The sequence below is a fragment of the Mustela lutreola genome, chromosome 15, assembly GCF_030435805.1.
Source record: "Mustela lutreola isolate mMusLut2 chromosome 15, mMusLut2.pri, whole genome shotgun sequence".
NCBI lineage: Eukaryota > Metazoa > Chordata > Mammalia > Carnivora > Mustelidae > Mustela > Mustela lutreola.
In genome coordinates, this window is record NC_081304.1 from 51,502,365 (window position 1) to 51,529,419 (window position 27,055).

A 27,055-nucleotide genomic window follows, 5' to 3' on the forward strand; every position below is an offset into this window, starting at 1 on the left:
TGATTTTTAAAGCCAGACATCATGGACGTTCTTCTTACCATAGTGGTGGGGGGCTACCTGATGTGGTCCTTGATCCCCTCACTCCCCACTTGACGTCCTCCCCACTTGTAGGTCACTGCACTGAGGGTTTGGTTCCCACACATGGCTCTGCCCCTCCTGTCCTTCATGTGGCTTTCCTTCCATCTTTTTTTTTTTTTTAAGATTTTATTTATTTATTTGTCAGGGGTAGAGGGAGAGAGAGCGAGCGAGCATAGGCAGACAGAGAGGCAGGCAGAGGCAGAGGCAGAGGGAGAAGCAGGCTCCCTGCCAAGCAAGGAGCCCGATGTGGGACTCGATCCCAGGACGCTGGGATCATGACCCGAGCCGAAGGCAGCTGCTTAACCAACTGAGCCACCCAGGCGTTCTGCAGCTTCTCCCTCCAGGCCCTGGTGTCTCCAGGCAACAAAAGGCAAGTGAAGTGAACCTTCTGGAAGCAAGTGCTGTAGCTTGCTGGGGTTTTGCTTTGCTTTTGTCCCCCTGTGTTATTTACGAGTGCGACCTCTGCATTTACCCTTGTAGAACTTCATTTGTCAGCACTCTCAGCCACTCAAGGGAATATGTTTGGATAGTCACTGAAATTAGGTTAGCTTCTCATGTAAATACTATTCTGTGTATTTGCTTTTCTCAAATGTCTTTTGCTGCACTGAAGGCAAAATTCTGTATCTTACAAAATCTTCTTCTGAGCATTCGTAGAAACTTAACGTGTGTTAGAGGTGCTTGGAATGTTACCGTATATATATTTATGTGTATCTGATACCATATACCATATATGTATATATCTGAGACTTCCTTTCCTAGAATTCTTTTCCACTCAGAAATATCGCTAAGGTATTTATATCCCAGAGAAAGTTAGACAATTTGCAACGAGTAAATACCGTTTCCCATGGGGAAATAATCAGCAAGAAGTTTCTTTTGGTTGTTCCTCTGCTTTTCCCCCCTTGGTAACTCTTACAGGACATAAAATCCAGAAAGTTCGCTGTCTTTTTAAGACGATCCCTTAAGACGATCAATTCATCTTTCCTTTCCGCTTTCCTTCTTCCCTTCCTCTCATCTTCCCTCCCTCCCTCCCTTTCTTACTGAGATAGAACATGCAAGCATGCCATTCTGTGAAATTTCACAACATGAAGGTACCCGTGCAGTTAGCATCCCGGTCTTGAAACACAGTATTGCCCGCACCCCCAGAATCCCCTGCCTGCTCCCAGCCCATTCCTAACTCCCAGTTAAGGGTAACAATTATCCCATTCCGTTTTTTTAATTATTATTATTGTCCCATTCAGTTTTATTCAGGAATAGATAACAAAGAAAATAACTGACTATACAGCTTGTAGAATGCTTTGTTGATCATTTTCTGTTTTTGTTCTTAGTTATTCTTTTGATGAGCCCCTCAGAATTCAGCTGAATGGTAATTGAGAAAACGAATATATTAACTAACACCTCTTGGGGGTGTTTGTGTGATTAAGCTCCATTTTCTGCATACACTGCCTCAAAGCGTAGCTTTCCCCCAAACATCTGCTAACTCCTCATTCACTAAGATACATCATACAGCTCCCAAAAATATACCTCAGTGAGCGGTAATGAACCACCTTTATAATAACGATGGTAACAAACCATCCCTGAGATTTGTACAGTGCTTACATCCTCTTACATGAGGTATCAGAAAAGTGTGCATGTTTTCAGTTGTTTGAACAGCTGCGTTGAGTTGGGAATTGTTGATACTCTTGTCGCTCCAATGGAATTAGGATTTCAAATAACATTCAGGGAACTAGAATTGAGCTGTTCCACTTTATCCTAAGAAGGGTGGAGTCTTTATTTGATAGCCTTGGGATGAGTACAGTGCTGCAGATCACTGATCACCGCTGGTTGTCTTCCATCTCTTCCAGTGTCAGAACAACTCAGTCTTAAATGTGGCACCTGTGGGTTACAGGAAAGAGAAGCATTTCCTCACCTGGATGTTGGACTTGATAACCCGCCTAGATTTGGAATTTCCATAATTCCATTTTTTTTTTAAATAGGGCACTTTCTTGTTTAGTGTTGGGTGCGGTCTTGCTGCTGAAGTACCAGGGTCTGATGTATAGCGGGCTTCATGTTTCCAGAAAGGCCCGCAATCTGCCATCTGTCCAGAAGCATCCGGGTTCTCTGAGCTCTCTGTTGTGAGTCGTTTAGACTAATTTTTTTCAGTAGACTTTATAGTTTCTACCTGTTGCTCATTTATACTTAAAAATCAAAAACTGCTCCTGTGGGGCACCTGGGTGGCTCAGTCGGTTAAGCATCTGCCTTCGGCTCAGGTCATGATCTCTAGGTCCTGGGATTGAGCCCCACATCGTGCGCCCTGCTCAATGGGGAGTCTGCTTTTCCCTCTCCTCCCTCTGTGCTCTCTTACTCTCAGTCTCTCAAATAAATAAATAAAATCTTTAAAATCAGACCTTCTCCTAAGTGACAGTGAAATACTGGGCACTTTCTTGGTTTTGTGAGACGGTGGCCTCGTTACCCACGTTGGGTTTCTCTGGCCTCTCAGAGTGCTTCTGGAGATCGTACAGATGAAGGAAAATGACATTCTGTATCATAAAGAAAAATATAATACAAGAGATAAGCATGTAAATGTTCTCACATTTTAGGAAATGAAAGATTTCTCAAACCTTAAAAGCTTTAGATGTGAAGTAAATTTGTGACAGACGCTAGGCAGAGGAGGCGGGAGAAAGAAAAAAGGAGGAAGGAAGGAAGGACAGCTAACATGACGTGCTTTGCTGTCAGGCAGACCTGTGATTTGCCCCTGACTCTGGCCCCAGCGATATTTCTTTCTGCTTTGGCTTCCTCATCTGTGAAGTGGATACAGTGCTACTTACCAGGTATTGTCATTCTGAGCATTAAACGAGGAGATGCCCAGCACCAGACACATTGTGAGCCCTCATATCTCAGGGACTTACATCTTGGTCATTCATTGGATGTTTGGCTTTCTACTTAAAATGTGGCCTTTCTGACAAAAACACCACTTCTTAGGGCCTCAGTTTCTTTTGACGACGAAATGGGATGTATGTCGACATTGCCTCTTGGAGGGAACGCTTCCGGGTGTGGCACATGCCCGTCCCATTTTCACAGATGCCCCAGTACCGAGCGTGAGCAATAGCCATCAGCGAGCGGTCCCTGGAAAGAACTTTCCTTCCACCAGGTCACAGGCATCGTGAGAGATTGGCTTGGAGACGGGGTCTCAGATGACCTCTGCGTGCCAAAGTAAGGAAGGGGACTCTGTGTCGACGAGCACTCGGAGGCCTGGTTTTCCAAAGGCTGGCCCACCCTGGCTCCTTGCCCCCACTCCCCAGGGCCAGATGAGCATCTGGTTCTAGTGCCTGAGACTTCGAGTGAACTGGACAGGATGTGCCCCCCTCCCCCACCCCATGTCTTTCCTCTTCTTTTTTAACATGCAGACCTCTTCAGAAAATAGAAAATTACAGTGTTTCCCATTTCCAAAGCAGCATCCAGACCCCATCAGATAGCTCCAGAGTCTCCAGAGAGACTGTCTTGAAGCCAAGAATGCAAATGATCAGCTTACCAGGAGGCCGGGCTGGTGCACGTTCAGCCCGAAAACGGAGACGGGGCATTCTCAGACTTTTATGTAACACGGATGCTTAGCAGCTCTTAAAATCCGGTTGTGCTTGAGTCATGAAAACCGGAACGAAGAGGCATTATTATGGTTGTGTGTTGCCCTCGGACAGATAGCTTCCCCCAGGTAAATGTAAGTGCAAACAGGCTGGAGAATCTGACTTCCCTGAACGGCGGTGCTTTGTGGGAGAACGTTCTGGGGTCCACCTGGGTCATTCTGGACTCTGGCTAGAAGCCAGGAGAGGTTTGATAGAAAGGGCCACAGGGTGGGGACTTGGCCTGCCGGAGTGTCCGTCATCCAGGTAAACCCGGTGTGTGTGATGCGCAGATGCCACTGCTTCTGGCCTCCGTGTCTTTCCTGTAAAATGAGCCATTTGAACCTACCTCATCGCTAGTGGCCAAGCTAGCTCAGACTAACACAGGGAAAATCTAGATAAAATGCTCAAATGAGATGGCGGGCCATTTGCTTCCAAACCCCTCAGGAACGCGCATGGGAAAACTGTACCATATTTTATTACACATTTCCACCTCCCTGTGTTCTTCAAAGCTTTTTACACACACATAAGGAGTCTCCCTCCCCCTATTCCAATTTACCTTCATGTCATGTTCCTCTTCACCCCTCCTCCTCTAGTCAAGTGCCATCGCTTCTGGGGGTGACATCCTACATCACTCCCCAGATAGTTAGGTTGAGCTGCTGCCGATGGGCGTGTGGTTTGGGCAGTGGGAGTGGGAAGTCACATCCACACCATCAGAAAGAGCCACGTCTTCACTGTCCACTCACCTCTGCCCACTTTGTTGTCTCCATGGGCTGCCTACCTCTAAAGATTCTGTTTTCCTCATCACTCTGTTCCAAGCATCTGCTGGGGTATCTACCGAATCCAGAGGAGGACTCCGTCTTCCCTTGGGAGGCCTCATAACCCTTGGGTATTTGACATACTAGCAAGGACACTGTTGAGTATGGGGAGGTTTCTTTCTCCCTGAGAAGCCCTTCAAGTTGTGGGAGAAGAGGGTATTAGCAGGAATAAGCTATGAGACCAGCCATCTAGGTGTTTAAGATCTTGTTTTGTCTTGATCTACCTGTTGTTCACTGGGGTCATACGTCGTGACGATCATGGTGAGGACTCCTCCTTGACCAGATAAATCTGGGCAGTGCTGGGACATGGAAAGCTGATCGAGTGGGTGGATTTGAGAATAAGATGTCTCCAAGCTTTTAATATACCACTGGGCAGGCAGAAATTCCCAGGGTTTGGAGCCCTGAAGGCTTTGCTTCACACAATTCTGTGAGTGGATTTGGGCGACACCAGGCCATTGCTGGTACCAGAATTAAATGGACTTCCTGAAGTCTTGCGTGGTTTCTTATCCGGCCTTCCTGCAAACCTAGAGGTGGATACCCCCTTATTCATAGTCTCCTTCATCCTCTCTGCTGTTGCACAGTTTGGAGATTAATGCTGCTTTTCCTCCCCCCCACAGAACATCGATATCACCAATTTCAGCAGCAGCTGGAGCGATGGTTTGGCCTTCTGTGCTCTCCTCCATACCTACCTGCCTGCCCACATTCCGTATCAGGAGCTGAACAGTCAGGAGAAAGTAAGTCACCTGCCCAGTCACCCCTGGTTATCCTCTAGAACATGTGAGGGGAATTCCTATAATACCATACTTCCCAGTGGGGTGGTGTTCATAGACTCGACATGGAAACTAGGATATTGATACCAGTCAGAGAGAACTCTTGAGCGAATGATGAGGCCATAGGATCCTACCCTCAGTAAATACCTTTCAGTGTCCCTCATGGCCTGGAAAAATGGGTTGAAGACCAGCTTACTGTGACTGCTGAGAAGTTCCTATCACTCGTTTTTTGAGAGAAAGCCCTCATGAAATTTCACCTTCGTGGTTTTAAGACCTTGGCCAGCATTTTTGAAGTCTTTTCCAAAGAACCAGAAGCGCCACCAAAAGGATCTAGCTGCTCAGATGAGCTTAGGAAACTGTATATTATGTCACATTCTCAGAGATTCATGACGCTCATTAGCACGGTAATGACTTCAAGAAGTCCCGCTGAAAGAAACCTGTGTGACTTTGTTTAACCCTACATTTATCAGATCCATAGACTTTTTTAATACAATTACCTATAACAAGAGTCAACAAGTTTTTAAGGGCCAAATGGTGGACTTCGTGGGTCCAAGGTCTTTGTCACAGCTACTCATCTACCATGGTAGCACCCAAGTGACCCCAGAGAAAACAAATGGGCATGCTGTGTTCCAATAAAACTTTATTTACAAAAACAGGCTGTGAGCCAGGTTTGGTCCACCGGTTGATAATTTGCCAAACCATGACCTAGAACATCCTACAAAATCCTATGCCAGAGAGTATACTTTGGGAAATGCTGCGGGCCCTGCTCATTCTCTCCACAAATATTTCTTGCCAAACATCATACACAGTAACAAAGACAAAAGTGAACCATGTAGACCTATTCTTTGCTCTTTAAAGTAGAGAGACAGGTCCACAAGTGAGTAAACCTATAACAGGTAATGTTATAAATAAATAAATAAATTGCAGAAGAGCTATAAGAGAAACTTCATGCTGTGGGAGTGAACAGGTTTCCTGATTTTAATTTTTTTTTTAATTTATTTATTTGTCAGAGACAAAGGGAGAGAGTGAGCGAGCACAGGTAGACAGAGAGGCAGGCAGAGGCAGAGGGGGAAGCAGGCTCCCTGCCGAGCAAGGAGCGTGATGCAGGACTCGATCCCAGGACCCTGGGATCATGACCTGAGCCGAAGGCAGCTGCTTAACCAACTGAGCCACCCAGGCGTCCCAGGTTTCCTGATTTAGATCACGAAGGCTGAGAAGGCCTCTCTGAGAGGCAGTGCTCTTCAGAACAAATAAGGAGCTAGTAATAGAAAGAGCTTAGGGGAACCTTCCAGAGGAAGGGAGCAGCCTGACAAGGAAAACAGTTGGGGTTGGGGACTTGGAAGAAGGCCCATTGGCCGGAGTGCAGTGAGTGTGGAAGAGAGGCCTGTGATGGTTCTGGGGACCAGCCAGGGCCAGACCCTGCAAGGCTTCCAAAGGTGACTCTGGGAAGAAATCTTCCTCTTGCTCTAACCTCAGTGGGAAGTCACTAAAGGGTTCTAAATGGTAGAGACACACAATTTGTGTTTTTGGAAGATCTCTTTGGCTGTTAAGTGAAAAAAGAGCTGGAAAGAGAATAAATGAGTGAGGCCTGATGTCAGCGTGAGGGCTCAGCATCCCTGATGCCAGCCATTAGCTGCATCCTGGATAGAAAGATTCAGAATAGGTCTTAGATGTAGAATCAGCTGGACTTAGGAACTAGTTAGTTGTGAGGGAAGACAAGAGGAAAGAGAGGTGTGTCTAGCCCGACAGGTCATTTTCCGAGATGGGGAAGGTATAGAAATGCTGGAAGGTTCTGTTTTGATAATCCCACACTGGGATTTAAATAAAGCTCAAGGCATGGTCATGACACTGATGGTGATAATAACAGAGGGATTTAATTTTCTGGAGTGTTTGCCAAGATTCTCCAGAGAAACAGAAGTAATAGGGTGTGTGTGTGTGTGTGTGTGTGTGTGTGTGTAAGAAAATTGAGTGCCACAGTTTAGATCTAAAGGCAGTTTGCTGGCAGAAATATCTCTTCTTCAAAGGAGATCAGACTTTTTCTATTTTTGCCTTCAACTGATGGGGTGAGGCCCACCCACACTATGGCCCATGATGTGCTTCACCCAAAATCTGCCAATTTAAGTATTAATCTCATCTTAAAAATACCTTCATGGAGGGGCACCTGGGTGTCTCAGTGGGTTAAAGCCTCTGCCTTCGGATCGGGTCATGATCCCAAGGACCTGGGATCGAGCCCCACATTGGGCTTTCTGCTCAGCAGGGAGTCTACTTCCCTCTCTCTCTCTCTCTCTCTCCCTGCTGGCTTCTCTGCCTGCTTGTGGTCTCTATCTGTCAAATAAATAAATAAAATCTTTAAAAAAAAAATACCTTGGGGCGCCTGGGTGGCTCAGTGGGTTGAGCCGCTGCCTTCGGCTCGGGTCATGGTCTCAGGGTCCTGGGATCGAGTCCCACATTGGGCTCTCTGCTCGGCGGGGAGCCTGCTTCCTCCTCTCTCTCTCTGCCTGCCTCTCTGCCTACTTGTGATCTCTCTCTGTCAAATAAATAAATAAAATCTTAAAAAAAAAAATACCTTCATGGAAACATCTAGAATAGTGTTTGGCCAACATCTGGTACCATGACCAAGCCACGCCAACACATAGAATTAACCATCCCAGAGCATATAAAAATCTCAAGACCTAAAATTCTTGTGTGGTGCTTTGTTGGTAGTCCACGAAGCAGACCGCACCAGAGCATTAAACATTTGGAAAACAAAACAAAACAACGGTTGTTTTTAATCATGTTAAGTGGGAGATGTTCTGAAGAATGCAGTGTGCAAGGTCAGGTAGGCCATTGGATTATAAATGCGGAGTTCAGACCAGAGATCAGAGTTGGAGGCAAATTCAGGAGTCATCAGGGCATAGGTAATTGCTGCCTAAGGGAAGCAAAATGATGGAAAAGTGCTCTGTTTGCGCTCCCCAATATGGTAGCTACTAGTTCGTTGGACTGTTAACGAATGTGGCTTTCAATGACTGGAAAGTTGAATGTGTAATCTTAATTACTTTTGATTTAAGTAACCACATGTCAGGTGTATCTACTGTATCCAACAGGGCGGGCAGAGGCAATCTGCCTGGAGATCACCTCCGTCCCAGGTCCTGAGAGAAACCCTAAGGAAAACCTTGTCTATATCCACTCTGCCTCCAGCATTTCCTTTCCGACACTTCTGTAAACAGATGGGGATTTTTTTCCCCACACCGGGTGGTTCTGTAACACCAGCTGGGTGTCCTCAAGTGTGACTCAGTTCAAGTGTGACACTGTCCACCTTCACGTCCCACAGGTTAAGGGCTCAGTCCCATGAGACGGCACTCTCCACTTCAGATCCCGGTGACCATGTAGTTGTCACCTTGCTCTGACTGACCAGCTGTAAACCGGAGATTCCGTGATCCCTTCCTTAGGTTTGATTGATTTGCTGGAGTGGCTCACAGAACTCAGAACAGTCTCCTTGCTAGGTCACCGGTTTATTACAAAGGATGTTGAAGGACACTAATGGTCGGCCGGATGAGGACACCCCAGGGGGAGGTCCAAAATGGTCCCAAGCACAAGAGCTTCTGTCCCCTTGGACCTTGGGGTACAACACTTTCTGAACCCCATCCTTTTGAGCTTAATGGAGGCTTCCTTACACAGGTACAATTGGTTAAACCATTGGCTCTTGGTGATGGAACTCAATGTCAGGTCTATCTCCCCTCCCCAAGGTTGGGGTCAGGGGATATATAAGTTCCAACCCTCTCATCCCATAGCTGGTTCCCCTAGCAGCCAGCCGCCATCCTTAGCTTATCTGGGTTGGGTTTTGTGGAGTTTTTTTTTTTTTTTTTTTTTAAGATTTTTTGTTTATTTCACAGAGAGAGAGAGAGATCACAAGTAGGCAGAAAGGCAGAGAGAAAGGGGGAAGCAGGCTCTTTGCTGAGCAGAGAGCCCAATGCGGGGCTCGATCCCAGGACCCTGGGATTATGACAAAGGCAGAGGCTTTAACCAACTGAGCCACCCAGGCACCCCTATCTGGGGTTTTTCAAAAAATCACGTCTTGAACAGAAACTCAGGTGTGGTTGAAAGAGGTTTGTATGAATAACAGAAGACATCTATTTCAGCTTTGTTGTTCTGAAGCCATTTCTGGAACTGAGGACGAAAACCAAAGATTGTAACAAAAGTTGCCTCTGTGGCTCTTATATGGGAAATGGTAAGGGTTTTAGGAGCCCTGTGCTGGGAACCGTGGACAAAGACCAATGTATATTTCTTGTGATAAATCACAGTATCACAGAGGCATAGAGAGAAGGCTGAGGAACCTTGACTCTTGCTTGTTGTCAAGGGAGAGAGCCACCCAGCCGAAGCAACCAGAGTGGAGAAGCCAGAGAGGAGGAGACAAGCCAGGGCTGTGGGGGCGTCCACGCAGCCTGTGCTTCGAGCCCCTCAAAGGCAGAGCCCACTTCCAGCAGTGACCTCCGTCCGTGTCCCTTCTCTTCGCTCTGCAGCCTCTGCCTTTTCCATATGATGGTATAAAGATAATAGAGGCGGGGCGCCTGGGTGGCTCAGTGGGTTAAAGCCTCTGCCTTTGGCTCAGGTCATGATCCCAGGGCCCTGGGATTGAGCCCCACATCGGGCTCTCTGCTCTACAGGGAGCCTGCTTCCCTCTCTCTCTCTCTGCCTGCCTCTCTGCCTACTTGTGATCTCTGTCAGGTAAATAAATAAAATCTTAAAAAAAAAAAAAAAAACTGAGGCAAGAGAGGGTGTAAAACAATTTGGATACTCAGAGGACCTCACTAAAACTACCGCACACACTCTCTATGATGGGAATCTTCCTGAAGGTGTGCAGTGTTTGTCCGCTCTCGTGCAAGACACACCTGGGCTCTTCGTCCTCAAATCACTCTGGATCTGCTGGAAAATAATGAACCTGAAAGTGTTGGCTTTTCCCGCTTTGAATCACGAGCACTGTCTCCTTGTGAAAGTGCGGTCTCGCCGTGGGTGTCTGTGATCCCCAACCGCACAGCCAGCTGCCCACTTGGAGACGTGCAAAAGCCAGACGCCGCCGTCAACTCACTTCCTGTTGTCCTGGTGGTACAGGGCCCCGTGGCCCCTACCCACAGGGTTGTACGTCTTCCCCCTGACGGAGGATGCTGTGATCAGGGACCACCCCTGTCCGATTGTGGAAGACTGTGGGTCTGTGAGATTAATGGCACAGCCCAGGAAGTTCAGAAAGCAGGAGCTGTTCCGTTTCCCCCGGTGGAAGTCATGAAAGCGAGTCAGTTGGACGTCAGTGTCAAGTAGGGAGTTTCTGATAAAACTAACAAGGATGTCTTCGAAGACATGAAAGAGATGGGAGGTTTGGGCATTTTTTTTCTCAACAGAAAGCAGATTTATCTGTCAGCCCATGAAACTTCCACGTTTCTAGTCAGATTCAAGTCTTAGAACGGAGTGTTTTCGTGTCAGTGTCTGAAAAGAAGTTTTTTTTTTTTAAAGATTTGATATATTTATTTGACAGAGAGAGACACAGCGAGAGAGAAAACACAAGCAGGGGGAGTGGGTGAGGGAGAAGCAGGCTTCCTGCTGAGCATCGGGAACCCGATGCGGGGCTCGAGGCTCGATCCCAGCACCTTGGGACCATGGCCCAAGCCGAAGGCAGACCTTTAACGACTGAGCACCACCCCCCAGGCACCCCTGAAACAAAGTTTTAACATGAGAGGAGAAATCTGGACTTGGGATGCTTTCTGCTGTCACTTTTAGGTGAGGTGGTATCCTGCTAGTGGGGCCAGTGGCAGAGAGCTCTATTGGGGGCTTCCGCTCTCCTGCGGCAGGAAGGGCTCTGGCCCGCAGGTTCCGTCCTGGGTACACTCCCTCCTGCTGCCCATAAGTGGCAGCTTTCTCCCTCCGCCCCCGGCCTTCTTGCAGAGGCCTGAGACTGTTGCAATGGAAGAATTAGTTAACAGTGCTTGCTCATAATAGTCTATGCAGGTAAATGTGTAAGTGAATGCACACTTAAACACTATGGCTGGAATTGAAAGTCGGTGCAGCGTTCTATTTATTTTCTCCATGTATGGTGTGGGGCTCGAACTCACGACCCTGAGATTGAGAGCTGCGTGCTCCAAGAACTAAGCCCGCCAGGTGCCCTGGCGGACGCCTGGGTAACTCAGTGGCTTAAGCCTCTGCGTTTGGTTCAGGTCATGATCTCAGGGTCCTGGGATCAAGCCCCGCATCAGGCTCTCTGCTCAGCAGGGAGCCTGTTTCCCCCCCCCCACCCCGCCCTCTGCCTACCTCTCTGCCTATTTGTGATCTCTGTCTGTCAAATATTTTAAAAAATATATTTAAAAGAAAGAAAACAAGGGACCCCTGGGTGGCTCAGTGGGTTAAAGCCTCTGCTTTCAGCTTGGGTCATGATCCCCGGATCCTGGGATTGAGCCCCATATTGGGCTCTTTGCTCAGTGGAGAGCCCGCTTCCCCCTCTCTCTGCCTGCCTCTCTACCTACTTGTGAACTCTGTCTGTCAAATAAATAAATAAAATCTTACAAAAGAAAAAAGGAAAGAAAGAAAACAAGTTGGCATGGCCTATCAAACGCCATGACTTCTGGAATAGTGGTAGCCACAAAACTGGCTTACAAACCCCCTTTCTCCTCAACACTAACCAAAAGGACTTGAAATAAACACAAAAGAGACAGCTGCCACAAGTTTGGGCTCGGTAAAGGGCAGCTCAGTAAAGGACGGCCTCAGTAAAGGGCTGCTAAGAGCTCCCATCTCCGCAGAACAGAGAGCAGTGTTATGGAAACACGCACAGGTTTCCAGTTCATGCCCATAAACTTCCCTTAATTTGGAGGAAGAGGGCTGGTGTCTTGGGTGAGATGACCACAGATCAGCAGCTTTCCCAGGCGTAGACCACAGCCTGCGAGAAAACGTGCACTGCCTTGTCTTTTCTGTTTCTCTGTGACGTGGTACCTAGAGCAGAGAGTTTGCATCTGTATGAAGGCAGAGCCCTCCACCTTCAGGAAGCAGATGTGTACCCAAGGACAGAGGGTGAAGGCCATGGGGAAATGGCCGAAGAGATAAAATTATGTATCAAATCCAAATGCGTAAAATCACAGAATTCTACTGGGGAACATAAAACATGATTACTTAGAGGAACATGACTGTCTTGATTAAACTTAATATACCAATCTAATTAAATTTTAATCTCAAATGAATTATGGAGGGGAGGAGGCATAATTAAGTGATTCTTAAGTTCATCCAGGTGAGGAAACATCAGAACAGCCAGAAAGTGTCTCAGGAAGGAGCTACGAATCAGAGCTAACTGTGGAACGTGCCTTTAGAATTCTAGGGGTAAATGGTATACAGCACCGTGATGAAACAAGTCTTGATCCACAACAGAATGTGTATGTCATAAGTTGTGACAGAGTAAAAAATAGCTCACAAATATTTATCTTTGATAGACAGGAATCGATAATATCATTTTAATTATAACCTGAAACACTTGTTTGCATATTTGACTTAAAAATCTAAGTGTTTTGGGGCACCTGGGTGGCTCAGTGGGTTAAAGCCTCTGTCTTTGGCCCAGGTCATGATCCCAAGGTCCTGGGATCGAGCCCCGAATCGGGCTCTCTTCTCAGCGGGGAGCCTGCTTCCTCCTCTCTCTCTGCCTGTCTCTCTGCCTCCTTGTGATCTCTGTCTGTCAAATAAATAAATAAAGAGGTGCCTGGATTGCTCAGTGGGTTAAGCCGCTGCCTTTGGCTCAGATCGTGATCTCAGGGTCCTGGGATCGAGTTCCGCATCGGGCTCTCTGCTCTGCAGGGAGCCTGCTTCCTCCTCTCTCTCTCTCTCTCTCTGCCTGCCTCTCTGCCTGCTTGTGATCTCTCTCTGTCAAATAAATAAATAAAAATTTTAAAAATTTTTTTAAAATAAATAAATAAAATCTTTTTTAAAAAGAATCTAAGCGTTTTATAATAGTAGATCATCTATGTGGGAGTGTCATGTAGTGTTCTTTCCTGGCAAAAGCTATATGTTTTTATATTTATTTTTATTTTCTCAAAAGCTGTGTGTTTTTAGTTGATAATTCCAGTCTTTGTCCTCTTAATCTAGAAAAAGAATCTCCTGTTGGCATTTGAAGCAGCCGAAAGTGTAGGCATCAAACCCAGCCTGGTAAGTATCCTATTTTATATCCTTGTGAAACTTTGTTCTACCTGTAGGAGAAAGAACTTTATGCCATCTACTAAACAGTTTCCTACAGAACATTAAAATCCCTTTGCTAAAGATCTGTTACTCGTGATCCCTAATATAAAAATATTCATGGGACATCTGGGTGGCTCAGTCCGTTCAGCATCTGACTCTTGATCTCAGCTTGGGTCTCTGTCTCATGGCTGTGAATTCAAGCCCTTGGTTGCACTGGGTGTGGAGCCTACTTAAAAAAAAAAAAATTTTTTTTAAATTCAGTTAGTCTAACCACACATGATTTAGGGTTTTTTTTCGAAGATTTCATTGTGGATAAATTTCATTTCTAGAAGCACAGTGGGATGAATTATTAACGCCCTGTTGTTCAAGCTACCTAGAAATCTGGATAAAATGTAATTATAAAAATATCAACCCATAGCTGCGGTCTGAAGAAAGAATGGGAAGTGGCCAGATGTCAGAAATTCAAAGAGAAGTGGAAACCAGGGCCACGAAGCATAAACTAAGACTTTGGCAAGCCTCAGAAGTAGGTCTGGGAGTGCTGGTAGAGGGCTCATAACAAAATGGGTTCCTACCTAATGGGTATAGCTTTTATTTAATGTCCACACAGGAACAAGAGACGAGGCACTGAGTTCCCATAAACAGAACAATAGTACTGAGACCCTTACATAAAACCCAAGGTCACAAAATTAGTTCTTCTTAGTGAAAGGGGAATTAAAAAACCTCTACCTGCTAGTCAAGGGAAATGATAAGGAAGCTTGGTTTCCACCTTAATTGTGTGTGTGTGTGTCCAGAAAAAGGAAAATCTGCAAGAAAAGAAAACTGGGCCACATGAGGTTTGGAGTTCAAATTTATTTCTGTGCTCCAAGAAGCCCCTAACTTATACTAGCTGAGGCACAAAGCTTCTGGGCTAGTGGTACAATGGCCACTGAAAATACATTCACAATCCAAAATTACAAAACACTCAAGAAAATGATCTAGTTGTGCTAGTCAGCAGCTAGACCAGACAAGAAGATCATCTACCAGAATGTGGGATAATAAAATAAGAAAGAGACTGTAAAAGACTATGTTTAAACATACTAAGGAGGTAAAAGAGGGAATAAAAATCATAGGACTGTGGTAATGTTAAGGAAAAGAAAAGATTTGTAAAAAGAATCAAATGAAACATCTAGAAATGAAAATTAGAAATTAAAAAAGCCCCAGTTGGATTGAAAACCTGATTAGATACAGCAGAAGAGAGAACTACTGAGCTGGAAAATAGAGCTAAGGAGATTATCCAGAACATGAAACAGACATTTAAAAAGTGGAAAATAGGAGCGCCTGGGTGGCTCAGTGGGTTAAGCCTCTGCTTTTGGCTCAGGTCATGATCTCAGGGTCCTGGAATCGAGCCCCACATTGGGCTCTGTGCTCAGTAGAGAGCCTGCTTCCTCTCTTTCTCTCTCTGCCTGCCTCTCTGCCTAGATGTGATCTCTCTCTCTGTGTCAAATAAATAAATAAAATCTTTAAAAAAAAAATTTTTTTAAGTGGAAAATAGGGGCACCTGGGTGACCTAATCATCAAGCGTCCACCTTTGACTCGGGTCATGATCCCGGGGTGCCAGCATCGAGCCCCACATCAAGCTCTCTGCTCAGCAGGAGGCCTGCTTCTCCCTCTCTCACTCCCTCTGCTTCTGTTCCCTCTCTCTCACTGTGTCTCTCTCTGTCAAATAAATAAAATATTTTTTTAAGTGAAACATATAATAGAGGAATTGTATTAGTATGTATTCAAATTCAAGAAATGGGGGCAAGGGGTGGGGGTTGTCTGGTTGGCTCAGTCTATTAAGCGTTCAGCTCTTGATTTTGCTCAGGTCATGATCTCAGGGTCATGAAATCCCTTCTGCCCTTATTCCTGCACACACACTCATGCACATGTGTGTTCTCTCTCTCTCTCTCTCTCTCTCAAAAAATAAATAAAATCTTTTTTAAAAAGACAAATTCAAGAAATGGAAAATCCAACTAACAGTTGCTTAAACCATAAAGCTGTTCATTTTATTTTTTAATGAGAAGTCCAGTAGTTGTTTCAGGATTGGTTCATTGCTCAATAGTGTAATCAAGGACCCCAGAGTATGTCTTGTTAACAACATTCCACCATCTTTAATCTGTTGACTCTTTGTCCCCATGTCCTCTGTGGTTGAACATGGCTGCCAAGCTCTAGACTTCACTCCCATCTGTAGGGCAGGAAGGAGAGGGAATGGATAGAACAAGTTCCTCATAGCTTTCCCCTTTGATAAGGAAATCAGAAGCCTTCCCAGAGTCCCTCGGGTAATTGGCAGTACTCTGTTACATGGCCACCCCAGCTGCAAGGGAATTTGAGAAAGTAAGCAATTTATATTCTCCTTTCATTTTAGTGGGAAGCCTACAAGGGATAGAGAGGTTGGGCATGACTATTAGATTAACCAATAGTATCTGTTGCAAAGCTTAAGAGCATGGAAGATAAAATCAAGACAATTTCTAAGCCCCATGGCCAGTGGGAATTCCAGAAGAGGGAAGAAAGAATGGGAGAGAGAGTATATGAAGAAATGGTGCCTGAAATTTTTCCAGAAAGATTAAAGACCATAGATTCTTAATGAACCTCAAACATCATAACAGAACTGGAAAGAAAGAAAGTGAAGACAGAAAATCTATAAATAATTTCTACTAACCAGTAATAAAAAGACAACTTAGTAGAAATTTATCAAAGGCTAGAATACGCAAACCATGAGTGGTTCATAAACATTTCAGATGTACAGTCTCATCAGTGATGGGGAAAATCCAAGCAAAGTCAGATTGAGACTCGGGTCTGTCATCCTCAGTGGACGTAGGGCATCTGAGGAATGAAAAAGCAAAAGTACAGCCATTCTAGAAACATCAGTACTATGAACAGCAGTAAACCAGTATGTTTTAAGCCAGAATGTTTAAATCAGTATGTTTAAACCAGAACAGTTTTCTAAAGAAATGCAAGTATATTCTTTCTTCAAATACTAAATGTAAATATTTCTCCAAAACTCACTCAAAATGAAAAAGAACCATACCCATTAATTAAATTGAATTCAGGGGTGCCTGGCTGGCTCAGTGGGTTGGGCCTCTGCCTTCAGCTCAGGTCATGATCCCCAGGTCCTGGGATTGAGCCCTGCATCAGGCTCTCTGCTCCAGTGGGGAGCCTGCTTCCCCACTCCCCCGCCTGCCTCTCTGCCTACTTGTGATCTCTGTGAAATAAATAAATAAAATCTTTTAAAAATCAATTAATTAATTAATTAAAAATGTAATCATGTAGACGAAAAAATCCCAGTAAGGCTAAGATCTGTGAAACTTTTTTAAGAACCAGATGTCCCTATCATGTAAATAAGAGGTTAGAGGTGACATATATGTCTGGCCAAGATGGAGCAAAAGGGACCCCTTTTTACCTTCCCTTCTGAAATGCTGAACAGCTAACAAGTAACAACAGCTAATTATTTATTTATTTATTTATTTATTTGTTTATTTATTTAAAAGATTTTATTTATTTATTTGAGAGAGAGAGAGATCACAAGTAGGCAGAGTGGTAGGCAGAGAGAGAGAGGAAGGGAAGCAGGATCCCTGCTGAGCAGAGAGCCCTATGTGGGACTTGATCCCAGGACCCTGAGATCATGACCTGAGCTGAAGGCAGTGGCTTAACCCACTGAGCCACCCAGGCGCCCCTGATTATTTATTTTAAAGATTTTATTTATTTATTTGCTAGAGAGAGAGCACGCCCAAGTAGGGAGAAAGCGGCAGGCAGAGTCGGAGGGAGAAGCAGGCTCCCCTGCTGAGCAGGGAGCCAGATGCAGGGCTTGATCCCAGGACCTTGGGATCATGGGATCATGACCCAAGCCCCAAAGGCAGATGCTTAACCGACTGAGCCACCCAAGCATCGGAGCAACAGATAATTAACGTAAGGAATCCAAGAAGAAAACGAGAATTTGTTAGATGATAGTACACACAGAATATGGTTTTCTTTGTAGTGCTACAGCTGTCATTTGCTTCTTTTTTAAGTTGACATCTTTTCCCTACTTTGTATCTGACATAAGGCAGGAGTTAGTGCAGGCTAGGAATGAGATCATCTTGTTGAACTAATTGTTGGAACCGGCAGTTTCATTTTTACAGATGTCTGTGAGGAGATACTGGCAAGCATAATAATTAATCTCAGAAGCATTTAGGGTTGTTTGTGAGCATTTTAACCAGTTTGTGCCATCAACAAAACAGAAGCTTCCCGCATTATGAAATTTGCTTTGCAGTATCTTGACGTGGATTGAAAAACAGTTCTTAATTACACATGATACTTCCAAAATATACACAGTCAGGATTGGCAGCAGTCATAACCCCAGGTCTTTGGTCAAGATCTATTGTAAGATCAGTGAGGTGGGGCGGGGGTGGGGGGAAGGGAATCACTCACAGGTGTAGATCCAAGTAAATACAGGTTTCTGGGGATAGCATATTAGCAAAGATGAGATTTTTTTTTTTTTTTAATGAAAGCTCGACCACGTTCTCCCAATTTTAGAACACATTCCTTCTCAGCCACAGTGTGACAGCGAAGTTTAGCCGACCATATCACAAGGGTGAGCAACTCCTCACTGAAGAGGTGAGAGGACAGGTGGCCATTGCTGGAAGGACAGCCAGCATGCGTGCGTGTCCCCTAAGGGTTGATGTGTCTGTATCCTGGAGAAGGGAAGGCCCTCATGCTGAGTCCGTAGACTGGGAGGGTGTTGCCTGTTGAGTAAGCCGCTCGGACAGCCAGTACACACAGAGATCAGGACAGGGAGGTCTTTACCACTCAGGATTTTAGGAGGATATCAGAATGATTCCTTAGGCATAACTCAGCCTGCCCTGCAGTACAGATTTTATGAAGGGTACTTAGAGTTGATTTAATAGTATAAAAAATATTTGTTCGTGTTTACATGCCCCAGGCATGTTCTTTTGTTGTAAGATTTTATTTGTTGATTGATTTAGAGAGAGAACACGTGAGCAGGGGGAGGGGAATTCCAAGAGAGAGGGAGAGAGAGAGAGAGAAGCAGGCTCCCCACTGAGTGCAGGGCCCAATGCAGGGCTCGGTCTCAGAATGCTGAGATCATGGCCTGAGCTGAAATTAGGAGTCGGACACCTCACCAACTGAGCCACCCAGGCACCCTCGGGCATTTTCCATGTGTTGACTCACTGCACCTGACAGATACTCCTTACGGGGGGGGGGACTAAGGCAGGTGCGGTTCCATAAAAGGTCACACATTAGTGACTAGCAAAGGCAAGAGTTGATCAAGCAGGCAGGCCCTCTCCAGAGCTCCGTTTTACCTCCTCCATGATCCTGTATCCAGGACAGCCATGCCCTCCTTTTGGGCTCTTAAGGCACGATAGCACTGTATAGCCCGTGTGGTGTTATACTGTGATTTATCTGATTGTAGGATTTATCTCCATCCCCCAAGACCATGAGCTCCCAAGGGCAAGAAGCCTTATCTTTTTTTTTTTTTCAATGATTCTTACTGTGATAAAATAGATATAATATGATCCAAGTGTCTGCCACTTGGTTAATACCACACTGCCCTGATTCATACAACTTGATAGATCGTGAAATCAAGTCTCAACTTTATTCTTTTTAGAATTTCTTTGGTTGTACCTTTGCTTTATAAATTTTAGAATTAGTTTGTCAATACCTATCTCCTTCCCCTTCCCCGGAAAAAAGCCCAGCTTGCTGGGATTTTGATTGGGATTGTTTTGTATCTATAGACCAGATTGGGAAGAATTGACATTTTGTCAATATTCTGTCTTCCAATCCATGAACATACAATAATCTCCATTTATTTAGAGCATCTTGATTTCTTCCATCAGTGCTTTATGGTTTTCTGCATATAGTGTTTTACAAACAAGTTTTCTTATTTATATATATCATTGATATAGATGCATATATGTCCTTTTTTAAAATTTAATGCCATTTATATGGTTTGGCTTGGTTTCACATTTCAATTGTCCATTAATGGTATTATAATAGGAAAGTATTGACTGAGATCTTGCTAAACTTGCATATTAGTTCCAGTGGGTTTTTTGGTAAACTCTGTGGAGTGTTTTACATAGACAGTCATGTCATCTGCAAACAAAAACAAGTTTAGTCCTGCTCTTCCAATCTGTATGCCTTTTGTTTCTTTTTTTTTTTTTTTTCTTAAGACTTTATTTATTTGAGAGAGAGAGCATGAGAGGGAAGGTCAGAGGGAGAAGCAGACCCCCTCTGAGCAGAGAGCCCAATGCGGGACTCAATCGAGGGACTCTAGGATCATGCCCTGAGCTGAAGGCAATCATTCAACCAACTGAGCCACCCAGGCACCTGCTTTTGTTTCTTTTTCCTGCCTTATTGCATTAGCTAGAACTTTTTTTTTTTTTTTTTAGATTTTATTTATTTATTTGATACAGAGAGATCACAGTAGACAGAGAAGCAGGCAGAGAGAGAGAGAGAGGGAAGCAGGCTCTCTGCTGAGCAGAGAGCCTGATGCGGGACTCAATCCCAGGACCCTGAGATCATGACCTGAGCAGACTGCAGCAGCTTAACCCACTGAGCCACCCAGGTGCCCTTAGCTAGAACTTCTGGTACAGTGTTGAGTAGGAAAGGTGAGAGAAGACATCCTTGCCTTGTTCTTTTCTTCTGATCTTAGTGGGAAAGTGCTCAGCCTGTCTCCATTAAGTATGAGGTCAACTTTTGGGTTTTGTGTGTATCTTTTATTAGGTAAAAGAAATACCCCTCTACTTTTCTAGGTTTTGAGTAGTTTTTATCATAAATAGTGGTTGAATTTTGTAAACAGCCATACCTCATTTATATTTCACTATCTTGAATTTCACGGATACAAAGGATTTTTTTTTTTTTTTTTTAACAAACGGGGTTTTTTTGGTTGGTTTTTTTTTTTTACAAAGTTTGTGGCAATCCTGCATCAACCAAGTCTGTCACCTCCATTTTGTCAACAGTATGTGCTCCTTTCTGTCTCCATATCACATTTTAATAATTCTTGAAGTTATTGTTTAAAATTATATTTACCATTATTATGTTTGTAATGGTAATCAGTCATCAGTGATTACACCTTGCTGAAAGCTTAGATGATGGTTAGCATTTTTTTAGCAATAAAATATTTTTTTTATTTCTTTCCAGCATAACAGTATTCATTGTTTTTGCACCACATCCAGTGCTCCATGCAATCCGTGCCCTCTCTAATACCCACCACCTGGTACCCCGACCTCCCACCCCCCGCCCCTTCAAAATCCTCAGATTGTTTTTCAGAGTCCATAGTCTCTCATATTTTTTAATTAGAGAATGTGCAGTTGACCCTTGAACAGCACAGAAATTGGGAGCATCAACACCCCCATGCTGTCGAAAATCTCTGTATAACTGTTGGCTCCCCAGAAACTTTGCTAATATCCTCCTGTTGAGCAGAAGCTATACTGATAATATAAACAATCAAGTAACAGATATTTTATATGTTTTGTATTTTACATACTATATTCTTAAAGTGAGGTAGAGGAAAAATGTGTTTTAGAGAAAATCCACTGACAGTACCATAGTGTAGTTATCAAAAAATCCACACGTAAGTACATCCACAGGGTTCAAACTTGCATTGTGTGAGAGACCGATGTACATTGTTGCATTTTTTTAGATGCTGTTGCACACATATTAAGCTACAGTATAATGAAAAAAAAAAGCTACAGTATAATGTAAACATAACTTCTATGCACTGGAAACTCAAAAATTCATTTGACTTGTTTATGCTGTGTTTGCTGTATTGTGGTGGTCTGGAACCAAACCCACAAATACCTTCATGGTACATGTGTAAATGCTTTTTCTGCATCTGTTGATACAATCATATGATTTTTCTTATTAGGTCTGATCATATGAATAACATTGATGGATATTAAACCTGTCTTGCATTCCTGATGTGAGCCCCACTTGATCATGATTCAGTTTGCTAGTATTTACTGTGTCTGTGTGGGTAGCTTTCTCATGTCCCATTTCTATCTGGTTTGGTATTAGGGCAATGCTGGCTTCACAGAATGAGTGAGGAAATGTGCCTCTCTTCTGTTTCCTGGAAAAGAATGTGTAGAACTGGTATTATTTCTTCCTTGAGCATTTGGCAGAATTTGCCAATGAAACCATCGGGGCCTGGTGCTTTTTATCTTGAAAGGTTTTCAGCTCCTGATTCAAATAAATGTCATGCATCCTCAAATTTTGGGTCAGGCAGCAGCCTCTCCCTTCTCTTGAAATGTGCTACAGTGTATCTTCAAACATGTTTGAATGTGATGTTGATAATGTACCAAAATAGTTTTAATGTTGTTATTGTCGGGTTCGGGCATATGAGGAGATAGTCTGAGCAGAGTTGTGAATATTGACCAGAATCCTGTGTCCTCTCTGAGATGGAAGACGCATCCTTGTCAGTAGCAGGCTGGTCATGTTTTAGCACAACCAAGAAGCAAAACTTATAAAATATATTTAGGGGTCATGGAAACAAAATAAGTGGCCAGTGACAGGTCTCATTTCTGTCACCACCCAAGAACAGATGTGTTAAATAAGTTCAGGCTTGCTTTCCCACCACATCCCTGCTCCTGGATTTGCATCAGAGTACTTTCCTACTGTTCTCTCATGACCACAAAAGAATCCAAATTCAACTGCAAAATGAATTATTTCATACGCAGAGTGGCAGACATTTCAGGAACATTTGACTGTCTGCTTGCTAATCACCTGCGAAACTAAGGGAGAAAGAACAAAGAACAATGACAACAACAAACGGGTCTAACACTTAATTCTTAGAAGACCGCACTTGCAGGTTCAGTTGATTCAAGGCTCTTGTGCTGGTCCCATTCGTGGGCATTCATCTCAAGCCATGAGTTCAGCAACACCCCACAAAGATGTGTAACACAAATTCTGTAACGTGAGGAAGTGAACACAGATGACACGTCACGTTAGATGTCCTGTTGGTTGTGGGATAGCTGTCCCTTGACTGTGCCCCTCGACTACTAGGACCACCAGCAATGCAGCACAGCAGCCTGTGCAATTGTGTGTGGAAAACGTTAGGCAGAAAAACACAGAGGGACACTGGAGGTGGGGGGAGGCTCCGCTGGTTGAGCGTCCAACTGTTGATTTCAGCTCAGGTCATGATCTCAGGATGCTGAGATCCAGCCCTGCATTGGGCTCCATGGTGGGCATGAAACCTGCTTGAGATTCTCCCTCTCCCTTTACCCCTCCCACCACCCCCCCCAAAAAATAATGAAATAAAAGCACATAGCACACAATAGTTCGTCCACGTGATGGAAGCAGGAAAACATAGGTGTACATTCCAGTATAACTTAGAAAAGCGGCCCTCGTTCAACGATAATGGAGTTATGGATGACTTACTCTTTACAGAACTTTTCTTAATGCTGCCGTGTTATTAAGATAAAAGGGGCAGGAAGTCATGTCTAATGTTTTTTAAATGGGACAGTATCTCAGGGCCCTGGGTGGCTCAGTCAGTTAAGCGTCTGCCTTCAGATTAGGTCATGATCCCAGAGTCCTGGGATCGAGTACCACATTGGACTCCCCACTCAGCAGGGAGCCTGCTTCTCCCTCTCCCACTGACCCTCCCTACCATGCTCTTTCTCATTATCATTTTCTCTCTCAAATAAAATCTTTTAAAAAAAAATGTTTTTTAAGGGACAGTATCTCCTGATTAAATAGGAATAAAACTCTTTTTCTTTTAACTAATCCCATTTAACAAGATTGTCTACACTTTCTGTCTGAGCAGGTGGAGGAGGGTTTCTTGTTTTGTTTTTGTTTTTGTTTTAATTTTTTATTTGACAGACAGAGATCACAAGTAGGCAGAGAGGCAGGCAGAGAGAGAGAGGAGGAAGCAGGCTCCCTGCCAAGCAGAGATCCCGATGTGGGGCTCGATCCCAGGACCCTGAGATCATGACCTGAGCCAAAGGCAGAGGCTTTAACCCACTGAGCCATCCAGGCACCCCTGGAGGAGGGTTTCTGGGCAGCCCCCACCCCAACCTGGATCGGAGCACCTTACCTTTGTGGGAAGGGGGTGGGGGTCTGTGGTGTCCCCAGCGTGACCTCATCTTTTCTCGTGCAGGAGCTCAGTGAGATGCTGTACACAGACCGGCCTGACTGGCAGAGCGTGATGCAGTATGTGGCCCAGATCTACAAGTACTTCGAGACGTAGAGCCAGAGGGCCGGAGAACAGCCGGCCCCCTGCCTGCAGCTGGTCCTCCAAGCACCTGGTCACTTTCCACCGGCTCGGCTACATCCACCGCCTGCCGCACTCCATCCGGGGGCCCAGTGCACAAACCAGAAACTGAACTGGATCCCACCACGCCCCCGCTTTAAGTCCAGATGCATTTGGAGTGTGGGCCAGGGAAGCTCTGCTCCGCCTTGGCCTTCCTCCTCCCAGCCTGGGCTCCGTCCACCAGAACCGGGTGGGCCATCTCTGGTCACACGGAGTGACTTCACTGGTGAGCGGCTGAGGTCTACCACCAACAGCACTTACAAAGTAGTCATCTTTTTTCTGAAAACCCAGGCTCCTGCCTTTAGAAAAACTCTGCCCTCGCCACCACCCACCCCGTCAAGTAAGAAAACACCCAACAAAATGCAAAAAGACCAACCTTCGCTCTTGCACCCCCTGGCAGTACAGGAGCCCTGCCTTTCTTGGGGAATGTGCTTGTGTGCTCGACAACAGTTGTGACACCTAGAACTTGATCACGCTTCTTAAATATTGCTGTCACCTATGGGAATCTGTGGATGGAGGAGCGGAGGTGTGAGAATCCCAGGCAGCCCCAGGGTGGCTGGCTGCGGTGTTCCCTCCGGGTGGCTGGCAGACAAGTATGCGTCTCTGTGCTTGCACGCACTCACACTCAGAACCGCCCCCCCGCTGAAAGGGAGATGTCAGCCACTGTCACCCCCTCCCTTTGTGTGTCGTCATAGTCGCCCCCCCCACACTTAATCCCCATTCCCATTCTCACACACACTTTGGTCCCCGGTGCCCACCCAGGTCCTCGTGTGTTTGCACGTGCAGCCCCAAGAGCTGTGTATGTCTGGGAATACCAGGCAGACGGCAAAGGTAAACGCGATTTCAGCTCCGCGCCTGGTTTTACTGCCTCATCGGGCCCTTCGGGAGGCAGGACCGAAGCAATCCCTGCGGGGTGGGCAGAGATGGCTCCAGGTCTGCGCGCCTGCTGTCGCCCTTAGAGGCAGCAGAGCTAACTGCGGGCGGGCGGGGGCGAGGGGAGCACCCTGGGCAGGTGTTCTTGTTGGGCACTCGATGCGCATGACCTAGCGGGTGAGGATGCGGGTCCCCTGCGGCAGTCAGGTGACTCACCCCCGCCCACCACCTGCTGATGCGAGCCCCTCTCCCACAAAGGGCGTCGCTGACGGCAGGCGTGGAAGAGGCGTGGCTCAGCCCCTCCCTCCGGACCACCTCCAGCTCTGCGCAGGGTCCGGCCCTCCTCGGGGAGGGTTACTGACCCGCTTCTCGGTGGCCTGTGGTCAGAACCTCTCCGGGGAGCCGGTTCACAACGCACCCCCCGCCCTGGGCCACCCCAGGAGAGGAGAGACCATCTTTGATCTAGCTCCCTAGCGCCGGGTGGTGAGCACAAGTTGCTGTCGAGCAGTTTGGGAAAGGTGACACCACCATCACCACCATCACCCCGCCCCCGGCAGTGGCTCCTTTGTTTCCACATGGGAGTCGGAAGAACAAATTTAGTTTACTCTTTCCTGATGCGCACACCCAAGTGGAAGGTGCTGCTTGTGTTGCTTCAGGCATCTGGCTTTTGTTGACCTCACTATGTGTTTTCATCACCCCCCAGCTTCTGCCCTGCTCTCCAGGGGGAGGTACCATCCAGAGGAGTGGTTGTGTTTGATCTGGGATTATGGCAGGGCTGATGTGGGAGAGGAGAGGCCCTGGAAGAGCTTGGGGTACCTGGAGGGGGGTGTTCAGAGCTCTTGGCGCTCTGGCTTTGTGATTGCTGTGAACGAGTCAGATGATCCCGCTCTGGGCCAAGCACTGGCTACCCAGCGGTGGTGGTCCCCTTTCCCCTCGCCTTGTGCTGGAGCCTGCTCCCTTTAGGGGAAAAGAACGAAAGAAATGTATAAAATAAAGGCTGTGTGCGATTTATTTTTATAACTCAAAGAATCTCCTTGACTACCACTTTCTTTGCGGGGGGGCATGCTTCTGGAAGGGGAAGCATGTGTCCTGCTCACAGAAACAGGTGGTGTCGGGGTCTGATCTGGCCCTGCAGTCCTGGGAAAGGGACAGAAGATGGCTGGGCTGGGGGACCAGGCCTTCCGGCATTTGGGGCATCTGGGGGTGCGGGGCCACTGGATGGGGTTTTTAGATCTGTTTTTAGCTGGAGCACTGGGAGCACAAGGTGAATGTGGAAATTGGCTCAACAGAAAACAGGGTCCTGTCAGCCCATTGTACCGTTTCCGGTTTTCTGTCCTGAGGCCTGTCGTAGCCACTTTTGTTCTTGTCTTCCTTCAGCCGGGAGTCACTCAAAGTGATGTGGTGGTTCTGCAATTCCCTTTTAAATAAATAAATAAATATATATATATATATATATATATATATATATATATATATACTGTTCTTCTAGAAAAGACAGATGCAAAACGCAAGACCCAGAAGCGTGGAGTTCTTTTAAAGACCTAGAGAGACATCCATGGTTCTCGTGTCACTGTGAGATCTTCCAAGGACGGGAGCTCTGCTCCCTTGGGCTCGCATTCTGAGGAACCTGGCAAATGCCCACTTCTCTCGTCCTATTCCCTTCTCACTTCAGAAATGAGGTTAGTCGCTGGTTTTTGTTCTTCATTCAGCTGTTGTCTGTAGCTTTTGTTGAGACCATCAGAAGCATCCCAAAGCGATTAGCATCTGGCGGTGACAGATAGCTGTGGGGTTCTCCTCCCTCAGAGGACCCCGGCTTCTCTGAAGCTCCCCCTTCCACTTCCCCATTGCGGGGGAAGGCAGGCGTCTCACTGGCCTGCGGAGGGAGAGGACCCGGGCCCTTCTTGGCACACCCATTTGCCAGATCCTGCAGGAGCTCCTCCAACTCCCAAGCTCGCCTGCCATTTTGAGATAGCCCCCGAGGACGTGCAGTAAGAGACATAGAGCCTAGCTGCCTTTTTAAAAAATATTTTTAATAACCCCTTTGCCCAAGCTCCCTGGGGGTTTCACTTTTCTTGACCCAGGTTAGACTTTGGCTAAGTCTAGAACATCCTCTGTAGCTCCCTAATTTTAACTATGTTGGTGAATGTTGCCTTGTTTCTGCAAAGAACACGCCCAGCATCGTCAGGACATGACATGCCAACACGGATGTATTTAACTATTAACATGGACACCTATGATGTATGACTGTGTCATATTTCTAATAAATATATTTTGTTTCGGTCTGATTGTGAATTTTTCCCAGTGACATTGACTATTCCTCTTTTGTCAAAATGCCTAAGCCTCCATTCCAATTAGCACCTTCTTTTCTGATCCCTTGTTGGGCCGTGGTCCCCACTGAGCTGCTCTTGCCGACGTTACTAGAAGTTTCTGCAAAGGACTGGGGTCCCAATGGCTTTTCTGCCTCCTCGCATCTGCAGCCCTTCTTGC

General features: G+C 45.8%; 1 protein-coding gene and 1 long non-coding RNA gene across 6 annotated transcripts in view; one reads left to right on the forward strand and one right to left on the reverse strand.

Annotated features, from left to right (window-relative positions):
* The window catches only part of SPECC1 (sperm antigen with calponin homology and coiled-coil domains 1), a 280,001-nt gene extending 253,153 nt beyond the window's left edge, over positions 1-26,848 (forward strand). For 4 of the 5 annotated variants that reach the window (XM_059147399.1, XM_059147398.1, XM_059147397.1 and 1 more), the window contains 3 exons: positions 5,107-5,223; positions 13,348-13,407; positions 23,543-24,073. In XM_059147399.1, coding sequence (XP_059003382.1) covers positions 5,107-5,223; positions 13,348-13,407; positions 23,543-23,632 — 267 coding nt within the window. In that variant the 3' untranslated portion in view covers positions 23,633-24,073. Of the gene's footprint in view, positions 1-5,106; positions 5,224-13,347; positions 13,408-23,542; positions 24,527-26,057 lie in introns of those variants that run through there. The other variant, XR_009347798.1, reaches the window with a different exon arrangement.
* LOC131815609 (uncharacterized) lies at positions 1,398-24,159 on the reverse strand. The gene is made up of 3 exons (XR_009347800.1): positions 24,072-24,159; positions 2,463-2,594; positions 1,398-1,950 (listed from the first exon to the last, which is right to left on the reverse strand). It is a non-coding gene; the product is annotated as an uncharacterized LOC131815609 (long non-coding RNA).
* Positions 26,849-27,055: the final 207 nt, after the last annotated feature.